This window comes from Aspergillus undulatus (assembly GCF_047715775.1).
Source record: "Aspergillus undulatus strain CBS 261.88 unplaced genomic scaffold BDV17scaffold_11, whole genome shotgun sequence".
Classification (NCBI taxonomy): Eukaryota; Fungi; Ascomycota; class Eurotiomycetes; order Eurotiales; family Aspergillaceae; genus Aspergillus; species Aspergillus undulatus.
This window is the reverse complement of record NW_027396615.1, coordinates 136,894-150,458: the sequence shown is the minus strand read 5'-3', so window position 1 is coordinate 150,458 and position 13,565 is coordinate 136,894. Positions and strand designations below refer to the sequence as shown.

The following is a 13,565-nucleotide window of genomic DNA, read 5'->3' as shown; positions in this document are numbered from 1 at the left end:
TGCCACGGATGAACCAGAAGAGGCAGAGAGACTAGAAGCAGCCAGAGCAGAGACAGGAGAAGCAGAACAGCCTAATGCGTCGATTGCCAGTGCGTGATTCAGCGACGGAATCAGGAATCAGAGCGCGTCAAGGCGATTGTCTAGGCCTTTCTAGACCAACGCAGGCTGGGTCCATTATTCATGGCAAATATGAAATATGAAATAAGAAAGGCAGAGTCTTTTGCTCAAGTCAAACAGGTTCCACGGACGTTGCGCGGTGCCACAGAAAGGGAGGAGAGTGGGTGGAAGAGGCAAGAGCAAGAGTGGAGCGGAGGCAAGTTGAGGTTGTTGATATCGTGATAGAACCCCGTACTTTGTGACTAACCTCCGACCACTATCGACTGGAGCTGACGAAGCCCAGCAGCCCCTGGCATCAGCACGCCGTATCAGTTCCTGACGATTGGGAAAAAAACAACCTTCAGGTACTTGCGTGCCTGGTCATGACAGGAGCAGAGTCATCACTAACCAGTACAGATTCCCCATCGTCTCGGTCGTATACAAACACACCACAGCCGGCTTCTCCCTTGGCGTTTCAGGTGTCTTGCAGCGGTCGGAGGTGGACAATCTAGAAGGCTGAACAAGAAGTCGATGATTGACATGATTGACATGCTCGAGACCCACCGAACCACTGGGACTATCACTCGGCATCAGAGTTAGGAGCTGGATGTGATATTGCTCTGATCCATTAATAGAACAGAACAGTGCCAGAGATAACACCAACCTGGAACTTACATCATGTCAACACAATCTCACTCATGACATCAAGACTCACTGAGGCCGAGTGGAAGTGGCAACCGTTGTTGCACAATATCCCCTCTCCATCTCCATCCGGGGAATCACACTGCAGACGCTAGATGCACAACCACTGCAGTCTCCTCAACGGCCTTCTCTCGGCACGCCTGCAGAAGACTCCTGACTACTGAAGCCTGTCCGACTCAACCACGGCGCCCCTCACCCAACACCCAATCGCTCTTCCCAGCCCTTCATGCCCTTCATGCCCGAGGATGACCGTCCCACACCCCCCGACGCAGGGACCAATCTTTAATTCTGGCCGGGCAGCAGCAGTAGAGACGGGATAATCTGTCCCACCGCGGATGTGCGTCTGCCGACCCGCCGGATGTACGTGGCAGGAGGAGACGGTCACTGGTGGTTGCTAAAGGGGGGGAAGCAGGTATGCACCCGTGCTTGCTTGCGAATATTCGGCCATAGCTGCACGTCTGCCGGCAATATCTGGGCATGATTGACAGTATTCATCAGGCACGAGACAAAACGCCGCAGAGGAAGGACTCGAATCCCGTGGCAACGATCTGGCTGGGTTTCGGAATATACTGATAATAAGCCGACTTGGTGGAGCCGAGCTTATTCGAGCTTACTTTTGGCCTCGCCTTGTGCCAGCAGGGATGCAGCTTTCGCTTTCAGCAGAGTTTTCACAAGGCGCTTGGCCCGAGCTCGGATCATTTCAGGTATCTTTTTTGCCTCGGTGAGCGACTCTGTCCGTACCAAGAGCAGAGGTGACTCGGGTGCTCCTGACTCCTGACTTCTGACTCCTGACAATGCATCTGAAGTCGGGAGTTGAGCTACTAGTCTAACTGAGCTGCTGAGCCACAGCGTGCCGATCATAGATCGTTGCGGGCCCATGAGGTGATCAGCTGAGCTGGACAGCTGGACTTGCTATTTCGTAGGCTGGCCTGCCTGGCATTACTGGCAAATGATATACTTGCGTCCGGGTCGTCAACAACTTCTCTAACTCCAGAACTCCAGTATCAGAGCAATACAATGCCTGTATGTGATTGCATTGATACTCAAGAGGTCCCAAATTGGGTATGCACAATTTGATAACAAAACAAAGCAGAAAGCTTGATTGGACCCTTTTTTATCCTGCAGCCTGCTCAATCAAGTCAAATGCCCAATCGGTCCTTGACCCCCCATCCCCATCCCTTTGCTTCTCATTTTCCACTCCTTGCACTAGTTGATTCCACCTTGCGCACGCCACCACGAGGACGGTACGTACTCTATCCATCCACAGTTACCTCCTTACAGACTACAGACTGCGTCCAGCAAGCAAAGGAACCTGAAACCTGAAACAGACCCATCGATCGACTTACTAATAAAGGGGTTCCTCCACAACAGTTCCAACTGCAAGAGTCCGCTCGGGCGGCTATGCCCATGACCCGTCGCCGTCGCCGTCCGTGACCGTCGCTCGGCAACCCGAAACTGCACTGCTATGCCCGGGTCACTAGTGCATCCAGTCATGATTTTCATCCCGAATCTAGCCTCCCTAAATTAACACCTTTGGGCGTACATAGAGATGTTAGATAGATACGTAGATTATCTAGATACATCTTCCCAAAACCAAAAGTTCAACCAGTCGGACTCGTCCTACGCACCTTCGGGCCGCGTCGGGGTCGGAACCTTGTGGATGTCAACCTCACCTCACCCTTCTGGGTTTTGAATTTTGTTACTTATGAGACTATATCAGACTCATCATCTTCAAGTCACCCGACGAAAAGGCTTAGGTAACGTTATCCCACTCTCGTGTGAGGTGTCAGGTGCCATCAGATATCGAGGGCCAGACTCTAGACTCCACAGATCTAACTCAAAATGGCATATATAGTTTCCTGAGTTGCTTATAGGCGGGTTATATATACTCTTGATACAGACGCGCAAGCATGAAACACGGAGAAGAAAAAAGTAAATCGGCCAAGTCATTCAAGTTATAGTCCATTCAAGTAAGGTAGCCCAGCTAACTATCCATTCCATCATCGCATCCACCCATCCATCCGAGTCAATCCAATTCAGTTCAATCCAATCGAGTGAATCAATTCCTGTTACGGTAGTTCTAAACTAACTTCATCATACATAATACCAAACCGGCACAACACAGACACAGACAACACCCCAACTCCGTTGCTTTGCAGAAGATAAGTCATGTCAAGCCAAATTCAATCAGATAAAACCACGCCTCTGGCCTACTAAGCCGAAGATCGTGTATAAGGGAAAAGAAAAGCGAAATGAGAGAAGGTCACCTTCTCTCCACCCGACTCAGCGCGCCCAAAATCGGGCCTAGGTCTTCCTTCGGTCTTGGGCGGAGCGGAACATGGATGTTTGCGTTCGCCGCCGACGCGTCCGAGTTCGCCGTGATAGCGAGTCTACGTAGGGCATTTCGAGCATCTCGCTCTTCCAGCCGCTCTGCGCAGGTTTGTAGGGCCCTGGACGAGACAGTATCTGACATGGAGCAGTAGAGTTCGATGTCGTGGATACCCGCGGCGAAGGAGTCGAGTGTCGGGGCGAGGCGGCTTGTTAAGCGGGAGAGGCGGGAGGTTATGTCGGATGGAGTTAAAGGAGGAAGAGACGTAGATTCTAGTGTTTGCGTTGGCGGTTCGGCTGACTGGGCTTGTGCATCGTGATATTGTTTTGCCGCGTCTGGGTTTATGGACGCGAGGATTCGCTGTTGCGAGGGGTCTAATACGAATAGGTCGATTTGCTCGTCGGGTTGTGATGGTTCTGGGGGGTGTTCTGTTTGACCACTTGCATCGCCGTTGGGCAACTGCTTTGGTGGTTTCAAGCTTTGAATTGAAGGAGGCCGTAATAATGCATTGAGGGCGTATCGCTCTTTTTGCAACCTATACCTGGTTAGTACCTGTCGTACGCGACCATATACCGTAGAGGACTGACTTTTGTATCTGCTCCTCCAACTCTTTGATCTTGTCTTGATTCTGCACATTCTTCGGGTTGGGCTTTTTCACGACGACCGTGGGAGCCGTGTCCTCACGCGCAAACCAGTTTGAAAGCTCTGAGTTATTGGCAAAGTCTTTGAGTAGCTCTTCTTGAATAACGCGCGCTGAAGCTGTCAGTACTGAGGTCCCAGCTCAAATCCATAGTCAACCATACCTGCTAAGCGAGCGCTTTCATCCCCTGAGCGGGAGCCGGACGGTTTATCTCCCAGAGCACGACTACCGCACCAAATCAGAAGCTGTCGCATCCGCCGCGGCTCTATTAGGTCATCGGCAGCGATATGCTTGTAAAACTCTGCCGTGTCCACCTTCTTGTGAGGAAGTGCTGCAGACCGTCAATCCAACGCTCCCAATCCATCGCTTCAAGGGTTGAACTTCAAGGGTTGAACTTCAAGGACTTACCGTTTGACGCCCCGGAATCAATCAGTGAGCTAGCCCTTCGCCCTCGATTGCTGAGGCTACTACGCCGGCTCCCTTTGCTTGATTTCTCCCCCCTCATTTCCTTATTCCGTTGTATAACCGGGGTGTCCGCCATTGGTAGCGCAATCGTAGCCGTCCCCGGCTGGGGCTCGGGAGACACGAACCCATTGCGTTGCTCCTCGCGAGATTTGCTCGGCCGGCCTTTCTTTCGCTTCTTCTCTACAGGACTCTGTTCCCCCTCGTCTCGTTTTCGCGCCGAGCGCGTGCTTCGGTCGGCTCGAGGTTGTGGTTCTGGTTCTGGTTGTGGCTCTGACCCTGCCTCCGGGGCAGTCTTCGCCTTTCCCCGCGTTGACCTCTTGCCTGTTCCTTCCGCAGGTCTCGTCGGTATCTTTGACTCCGTCACGCTGCTCGGCTTCTCTTCCGGTTTCTTCTTCGGCGGTCGACCCCTCCTCGGCGAGGGCTGCGGCGTCGGCTCTTCAGGGACCGGAAGAACTTGCTGATCTGCTCTCGACGATTTCTGCTTCTTGTTACTTGAAGTCGTAATGCGCGAGAATTGAAACCCTTCGATATCCTCATCGTAGACCCCTGTCGCCAAAACCAAACGTTAGCAACCACGCCACATCGCGCAAACTATCCAATCCACATAACATCACGTCGAACTCACCAGCCTTGCGCTTCTTATCCCCATTAACGCCCTCGTCGTTCCGTTCTTGCTTATCCATGCTGGACCGCGTTCGCCTACCCCCCCCACCTTTACCTGTCCCGCCAGGCGCGGCGGACGACGCATGACGCGTCCGCGCCTGGGACATTGCCATATCAAGTACCCTCAGCGGTTCGCGACGCTTTGTCGTAGTCGTGGAAATGGCTGTGACAGTGGCGGTCATGTCAGGACCCGGCCGAGGTATTCAGTGCTGGTAAACCGAAAGACGGCAGCCAAAACCCCCTTCCACAGTTGATGAGAAGTTCGGTAAGTGCGTTGGCAGGCCGAGTCTTGCGTCGCGAAGAATCTTCCGTCAGTGTGCTGGGTGAGTTGGCGGTTCCACGAGACCGTGAGCGTATACACGGTCGGCCGATTTGATTAGTCAATCAACGATTGCGATATTGCCAGATTCATAAGTCGGATTGGTTCTCTTTCCAATGTCCGGATAAAATGCGTTCGTGGCGCGGTCGCAGCGAGTGTTGCCGTTCGTTGACGTTCGGCCACGGGGGACTGGAGCGTATATCGATGCGTCCCGGTCGCGCTATCACGCACCGACGAGCGTAGAGCTGCAATTGAAGGGAAAGAGTCGAAATCGGCGGTTATAAGTCGAACGCAAAATTACAGGCGTCGAATAGTCGCTGCTTGCGCTGATGTGCCCCGATCTAGGCGTCCAGGTTGCTTTTGGGGGGGTTTGGTCTTGCAAGTGTCCGGCACGCGGTTGTTTTGGTCGTGGCGCGTGGGGACGGCGCTAGGCTGTTTTGGGAACTCCTCACCCCCTCAAGCTCTACGGAGTATAGCGAGTCGCAATACCTTAACAATTTCGAATGATATGGATATCTAGCAATGTGAGTGACTTTAATCATACGGTTTTGGCCAGTGTCGATATATTCTTATCATAAGATGCTAGATTCATCTATGTCTGCTCAACTAAAAGTACGGTGCGCTCAGAAGAGACAGAACGCGAACGCGCCTGTCAGCGCTTATAGTGTATGTCCAGGCCCTGCCTGAAAATGTGTATATGGAGGATAATTCCCCCCGAAACAGAATCTATACTTGACAGTGTCTACTGCAGCTCCGAGGCATGAGTTGTTGGAGCCAAGCTGCCTTCAATTCTGCGCTTGGCGGCTTGCGCCTCCTCGAGACTGACATCCTCTGGTTTCTTGGGCAGATCGGGCTCGAACTGAGGAATATCAGGACTGTGGCCCACAGACATGCCCACTCGGACCTAGAAGGAGTACACGTCAGAAACCATGCATCGGAAGCAGCAAGGGGTTGATTTCGGGTCTTACCAAAGTTTCCAGAGCTCCTTTCGAGTTGTCTACCAGATCACTGTCGAAATTGATCTTCCCTTCTTCAAAAAGAACCAGCAGAGTGCTACCACCGAATTTGAAGTAGCCGAGCTCTTCGGCCCTTGAAACCTTTTCACCAGCCTGCCGGGTGATAATTGTACTGCCAACCATCATGGCACCGACACAAATTACCATGACCCGACCATGGGCGACTGAGTCAATGGGCACCAGAATTCGCACATTTTCGCCGTACACATCAAGCGCTGAGCGAATAGCCATTGGGTTGACAGTGTAGTACTCTCCCTCAATAGTCTTTGGGGTGCCCATCACACCATCAACGGGGATATGGAACCGATGATAATCCTGGGGAGCAAGGCGGAAGATACCTAGTGCTCCGTTTTGATAACGTGAGACATCTTCAGGATAAGCGTCACCAAGGAGCCTCTTGATGGAGAATTCTCGACCTTTGACCCAGATACCGGTAGCTTCTGTTAGACGATCAAACACGACCGAACGGCAGTCAGCTGGCGACACAACGATTCCTGGCTCGTTCGGAGCAGAGCAAGGTCTGGCGCCCGGTTTCAGGGCGCGATAGAAGAACTCATTGAAGTTCTTGAACTCATCTAAAGGCAGTAGTACCTCCGACATATCAAGCTGGTGGAAATTGATAAAGTCTCGGATCTGAGCTGCAGAAGCTGGGTCGTCATATTTCCGGCCCTGCTTGATACTAAGCGACTTGAGGATCTTGCGGACTATAGTAGCGGTTAGCTTCGTAACATTATCAATTCAGGTCAGTCTTACTTCGCTTCTTCTCCATGTCTCGACTTTTGAGGCCCTTGTACAAAAGTCGGATGCCTAGGCGAACATAGACGCTCATCCGCTCTTCATTGATTTGCCCTGTGATACGATCCTGGACAAGAATATTGGCAGAGTTCGCACCCAGCTTGTAGCCGCCGTAGGATATCTTCGTGATAACTTTACTGTACCACTTGCGCTGCGCCTGACTCGAAGTCACGAAGCCGCCCATAACAAGGTTGTCGACCTGACGCCAGTCCTGGCTAGCGCACGTTGCAATATGTGTAATTATATCGGCGTCCGACCGTTTTGCAAGTCGCGGTTGGTGACAAAGAGGACACTCCCGAAGCTCGATGACATGCTCTTCTCCGCGTTCATCGCCTAAGTCGTCCGGATGCAAGTCTTCGTCGGTCGAACTAAACTGATCAGTGGTCGACATAGTTGGAACCGTTGTAGCCTGAGGATCAGCATTGACTGGGAGAGATGGGCTAGTCTCGACATTGAGCTCATCGCCGCTGAGTCCGTCGCTTTCTTGGCTGGCAGTCGATGGAGTTGGGCTGAGCCTCTTGCCCATCTTCCGCGGGTCCTTCTGCAGTGATTGAAGCGTGTCTTCGAGGCACATCACAACTTGATCAAATGATAAGCTTGTCGGATCGCTTGATGCGTTTTCCTCGGCAAAGCGCTTGAAAAAGCTATCGATAGTCGATTCCTTTAGCGTCGAGCCAAGGGTATCCAGCATCGTTGTCAGCTCAACCTTGTCGATGCTTCCGCTGTCATCCGCGTCGTATTGTCTCAACATCAACCTCCAGAATTGCTGCCGCAACGCACGGTACGGCATATACTTCGCTTTGACAATGATGTGAGGGAAATGCTTAGCCTCCCACCTTTCTTTATTCTTCAGTATGAGCGAGATGTTGTAAAGCCGAAGGCCATCGGATTCATAGCCGATTGGTTTGATGGGGCTGGCCACGGCGGAAATATCAGAGACACTGCTGTTTGCGCTTTCGTTGGGTAGAACCAACGAAGGGGTCTCTTGAGAATCCTGTTGTGTCTGGGTAGATAAGGAGGTAGTGGAGCTCCTCGACCTCGAAAGAGGTTTTGCCTGCTTCGATAAATTGGATGAAGACGGAGCCGGGCTGATCTTGGCGTCAGATTTATCTGGAGGTCCTAATTCTTCTTCAGAAAACACGTAAAGACCTGTTTCCGGGTCTGTTTCGGGGGCAGCCTGGATGAGGGTCTGCAAGGGAAAGCCGGCCGAAGCTACAAAATCGTTCCCTGAGAATTTGTCCCTGTCCATGACAGTAAAACTCATGGTGTACATCTGTTCATGCTTCATGACTTGAAAGACCATCTTTTCGTTGTAGACTGGGTTTAAGTTGTGACGTATGACGGGTGTCCTGAGCGTCTTGCGACCGAGAGAAGTCACGACGAAGGGATCCATGTCGAAGGATGTCCGAGTCACTATCTGGTCAGCTCATTGCGGTCAACCGAGGTAGCGAAGATCGTACCGTTTCGCTCTGGTGGAAGGTCAATAACCTTGACGATTTCCATAAACACAATACCCTGAACGCCATTGCCAACGCCAGAGAACTGGTATGCTCTCGCCGCCAAAGATTTGCGTTTCAAGCGCTTCAGGCGCAGCCTTCTCCTGCGCTTCTCCACCACTTCTGGCTTTGTGGGATCATCCGTCTCATCCGACGTCTCGTCCTGTTCCGCGGATTCTTCCTGAATTGTAGACGATTGCGATGAAGGGAAATATTCTTCGTCGTCTCCGGCGGAAGTCAGGGTCTTAAACTTCTGGTAGATCTCTGCCGGCGATGCTGCAGGGTTTGCGGGGTCAGATAGTGAGAACTGTAGAAGAATTTCGCCCGATACTTTGCTATCCTTCTTCCTGGTCGCCTTCCGATTCGATTCGAGGGGAAACCACTTTGGCTATAGATGACAATGAGCTCAGGTCTCCAAGAGAGCGAGAGGGAGTTATTGCTGGTGCACACCTGTTGTTGAAGCTCCCCATCTGCAAATATGTCTTCCAACGCAATGTCAAACTCGCCCATATAGTCCTTGCCGAATCTGTCGTGATCCCAACAAATGCACTCCAGCAAGGGGACGCCGACGACCGGCATCTCGAAGTTCACATTCCATTCCGGGTTCAATGTTTTAAATATCGTTGGGGTCGATTGCCTAGATTCTCCGAGTGTGACTACCAAATACTGTATAGTCGTCAGTCACCGAACTCAACCTGCATATAGTTTGTGCGACGAGCTTCCTCTCCCCACCGGTGTGCCAGCGTCTCAATTCTTGTGAATGAATGCTTACAGGATCGCTTGTTCCTCCTCGGTCTTTGGCGGCGAGATTTCTCCCCTAATTGAAGACGCGGTGGGATGTCAGCTGTCTGGCCGACGGTCGGAGCTTCAAAAAAACACACAGTTGCGGGGCTCGACTTACCTGCAAGACCGAGACTTTGAGGATCAGAGGCCTGACATCAGGTGTCCTCATCGGACTGGTGCTTCTACTCTGACCCGGCGTTGAAGCATTGCTTCTCGTGCTGAGATGAGAACTGAGACGGTGTGGTAGCGGTAGCCGCACCATGATGTTATTCGGAGAGTGCGGGGGGCGAGCGGCCGCGGAAGGAACGCGTCAACCACGGAGCCGGACAGAACTTTGGGAGGGATTTCTGAGGTATCGAGGTAGAAAATAGGGAATCGACAGGATAGAACTGAGGGAAATTGACAGGCAAAAATGGCCTGTGCGTGCGAGCTGGGGGGCGCTGCCAGCGACGGACAGGTGTCGCGAAGCGGTTGCCTTGGCCGTGCTTATTAGTTGAGGACGGGTCGATCTGAGATCTGCCGGGGTCAATCCAGTATGACCGCGAATGAAGTCACTGCTGAGCAAGAACGAGATTGAAAGGAACAAAGGAGATCGCTTCAATTACGATTGCGCTAAATAGAGGATTACAAAGAGAAGAAGACCAATTGACGAGCTTAGTGAAGACAGAGGCAAAAGGAGCCGAGTGGAAGTAGGCGGAAGAGAAAGATGGGGAACGGAGGATCGAAGTGGAAGGAAGAGAGTCAAGAATAAGAATGGCTTAAGTCCTCGAATGACAAAGTCACGGTGGGGTTTACGAGGTCATCAAGCTGCTCTCTGCAAACAATTCATTCTCATTCCATCGCTGTGCTATTTGCATCCACGAGCTGGGTTTTTATAGCCCTGAGACTGTGAGGATCTCCTTGCCCTATCAAACACCTGCACATTCACAAGCCCCTAATGCAGTTTTGAGCCTTATCAAACCCCATTAACATGGGCTGGTATAGTCACGGAACAGGATTCAACAGACATGATGAGGCTAGAGCAGATCCACTCACACCTCACCAAAGGGCACCCGCTTACAGACACCAACACAGGAGGGTGCAAGAAGTGGCTGCCTATTCTGCCGAGACTTATAGCTGTGGCTAGAGAGCAGAGGCATGCAGCAGCGTAACATCAGGCTCACGGGCTATCTACTGACACCGGCCGATTGGGTTCACTCCTGGGGGATTCACACTGGAGGATTATCTCCGCATGAAAATCCCGCAATCGACAGCCCCTCACCCTTTGCGCCGGCGGGAACCGTCAATTGTGGCTTCATCGTACTCCGTATAACTACCGGAGTAATGATTATGATGTAGCATTCCGTAATTTATGCAAGCCGCCAACTTGCTTATCTAGTCATGTTTCAAGGCATGTGCCACAGTAGATGTTTGGGTCTTGCGAGCAGAAATAGTAATAAGCATGGAAGGTAGACAGTGGAAGTAAGCATGGAGTGCCATGATGCAATGGCAGTGTGGCCATGCCCCCGTATGTCGTAAGGCTTACCCGATCCGTTGTCTGCGGACACTACTTCGGAATGACGAGTAAACAAATCTTTGGTCCAATACGAGGCTCGATGTTACTGATTTAGACCACTCGAATGCCGTCACGCCAGAAAGAAGGTTGGTCATGCTGGTCCAGTTGAGCACCTGGCTCATTTGGCTTAGAGTGGTAGGGCTGGTGACATCTGCGCCACCTCCAACTCCAAGGCACCATGTCCCTCGGTCCGATCGATATTTACTCGAGGCACAATGAACCCCGGATGGGGTATCGACTTGGCAGCTAATCCCTCCTCCGCTGATCCTCCCTACCCCAGACCTCATCCACGCTCCTCTTGCCTTTAGTTTCGGGCACTCGCCAGTAGATGAACCCAGCGAAGATGACAGACATTGCCGTAAATAGCCAGTAAATCTTGCCCCGACCACCCAGCGCATCGTTTAGCATTGGGAAGAACTGGGCTACCACAAAGGTTGAGATCCAGTTAGCTCCCAGAGCCCAGCTTTGGGTAGCCCCCACGGCTTCCGGACCGACCAACTCAGAGGCCAGAATGAACGGCACCGGCCCTACACCAACTGCGAAGGAAGCCACGAAGAGTAGAACGGCGATTGCAGACAGGGCTTTCGCGTGAAAATAAATACCCAGGGCTAGCAAGAAAGAGTTTACGCCCATGCCGATGATGCTGTATAGCAGGCAGGACTTTCGGCCAATCCTGTCTGGTAGTGGTGAACAGCAGAGTGTCATGATGAGGTTGATGGCAGATATCAGCACGGAAAGAAGTGCCGCGGTCGTTGGTAAAATGCTCTGTAATAGCGAGACGCTGTACATGATTATGCTGTTGATCCCGGAGAACTGCTGCGCGATCATGACGCCAACAACGGCGACGATAGCTGGACGATATTCAGGGTCCTTTATGACTCGGGCCATCGTCACTGGTGGTTGCTTAGGAGGTAGGTTACTGGGTGGAGGTGTAAGAAGGGATTGTTCTTCCCCGGCTTCCTCTTCAACTCTTGCAGATCCACTGGAGCCTTCGAGTTCACTTCGAATGTCTGCATCCTTGCCTCGAATTTGTTGCAGAACTCGCTCAGCTAGATCGTGCTTCTGGTGGTCAACGAGCCAGGCGGGGCTCTCTGGCACCAACATGAGACCGAGGAGCTCTAAAGCTCCAACGATTCCGGCAACTGCAAGTATAACTCGCCACATGCTTCCCTCGCTCAAAAAGTAGCCAAGCGTCTGTGTGAAGAGAATGCCAACATTGGTCATGACCTGTGTAAAAGCACCGAAAAATCCCTTGGAGCTGGGTGGAGCGACCTCAGAAACGTAGATGGGGCCAACGACGATGGCTGCTCCTGAACCAATGCCAGACAGCAATCTACCAAGTCCTAGAATCGCAATATTGGGCGCAAGCGTTCCGGCTACCGGCCCACTGATGAAGAAGATAGTCGTTGCTCGTAGGGCAAACAGACGTCCATGCTTCGTTGACACTGGGCCTGCCAGCAGGGCCCCCAAAAATCCACCGAGTGTGTATATTGACGATACGAGGCCGAACTGGGACGGGTTCATGGGAATACATTGCGGTAGACCCTCAGATATCGATGAGGTATGGATGTTCTTCCGATCACATGTGATGACGCTCTGGGGTGCATTTAATTCGGCCTGAGGACAATGACGATGTTAGAAACAGCGTGACCATACTCCAAGTGCTCTTAATTTGTGCTCACCAGGTGGTAACCGAACTGAAGTGGGCCGAGGGTGGTGATAAGCACCAGGTAGATGAGGTATGGGGTGACTCTCGATCGAGCCGTTTGACCGGACGCCATGAGGACAAATTCTATTCGTTTAGAAGAAATCAACTTGCTCCATTGAAGTGAACAAACTGTTTCTTGGTCAGGGACCGGCCAACAACCGACAATAGGGTGGTGTCAAGTCGTTGTAGGGGTCGAGGTGACGTTGTCGGAGGTTCGTATCGGGGATAGTGAAGTCCGTCTTATCGGACTTCTATCACCTGATAACGATAGTGCTTATCGTATACCACAGAAGGGCATACTTGTCGATTCATGATGCGCACGTAAAATTCTGCTTGTGAAAGAAATTTTGGGAAATAGAGTCTGGCTATTCGACCTGAAAGATAACATAGAAGTCTAGGTAGATGTTGACAGGTGATGTTGACCCGAGCTGCTTACTGCATTGTAGGATACGTATTGCAATCAGGTCTGGCTTTAACTTCTCCCCTTGCTGACCGAAATCGGCGTTGAAAAGTAAACTGAGGTGGCAATTCATATATGTGCGAAAGAACTGCATCTCAACCTAGACGTTATGATATGCTCTGGCCATGTCCTTGTATATCATGAGGTGAAGCATGCACTTCCATGGATCTGCTGACTAACCCCGGCAGCGCATCACGGCTTCATGCTCGACAACCGCCAACCATCGGCTGCGCTTTTCCAACTCTCATCTTCTGTCCATCAATCATCTTCAGCTAAATTACTCCTCCCGCATCTGCTTTCGTGGTTGCATTCCTCCGTGTCGTTTCCTGCCTTCCCCGTGCTCCCCCAACTCATGGCCCCCGGGCTGTCCGCTTGGCTGTGATTTGAGAGCTGTCAGTAGTCAGGCTGACCACCGACAACCGACCACCGGCACCGGCAGCCTCCTGGGCCCTCCTTCTGCCTCCACGCCTCCACCTCCACTTGCACGCTTGCACCTCCACCTCCCAAATTTCCTCCATGAGTCTGACAAACCCGCCTT

General features: G+C 52.0%; 3 protein-coding genes across 3 annotated transcripts; all 3 read right to left on the bottom strand.

Moving 5' to 3' along the window:
* Positions 1-3,061: 3,061 nt before the first annotated feature.
* BDV17DRAFT_289066 (Mis12-Mtw1 family protein) lies at positions 3,062-5,077 on the bottom strand (the record flags this gene model as incomplete). The annotated part of the gene is made up of 5 exons (XM_073761576.1): positions 3,062-3,662; positions 3,715-3,880; positions 3,931-4,098; positions 4,176-4,778; positions 4,858-5,077. The coding sequence occupies 5 exons, from the start codon at positions 5,075-5,077 to the stop codon at positions 3,062-3,064; spliced, it is 1,758 nt and encodes a 585-aa protein (XP_073617902.1).
* Positions 5,078-5,956: 879 nt separating this feature from the next.
* Positions 5,957-9,566, bottom strand: BDV17DRAFT_280352 (putative phosphatidylserine decarboxylase Psd2; the record flags this gene model as incomplete). The annotated part of the gene is made up of 7 exons (XM_073759869.1): positions 5,957-6,118; positions 6,183-6,934; positions 6,984-8,438; positions 8,486-8,909; positions 8,972-9,187; positions 9,294-9,338; positions 9,423-9,566. 7 exons carry the CDS (start codon positions 9,564-9,566, stop codon positions 5,957-5,959), a joined length of 3,198 nt encoding a protein of 1,065 aa, XP_073617901.1.
* Positions 9,567-11,105: 1,539 nt separating this feature from the next.
* BDV17DRAFT_280351 (putative MFS glucose transporter) lies at positions 11,106-12,640 on the bottom strand (the record flags this gene model as incomplete). The annotated part of the gene is made up of 2 exons (XM_073759868.1): positions 11,106-12,476; positions 12,542-12,640. 2 exons carry the CDS (start codon positions 12,638-12,640, stop codon positions 11,106-11,108), a joined length of 1,470 nt encoding a protein of 489 aa, XP_073617900.1.
* Positions 12,641-13,565: the final 925 nt, after the last annotated feature.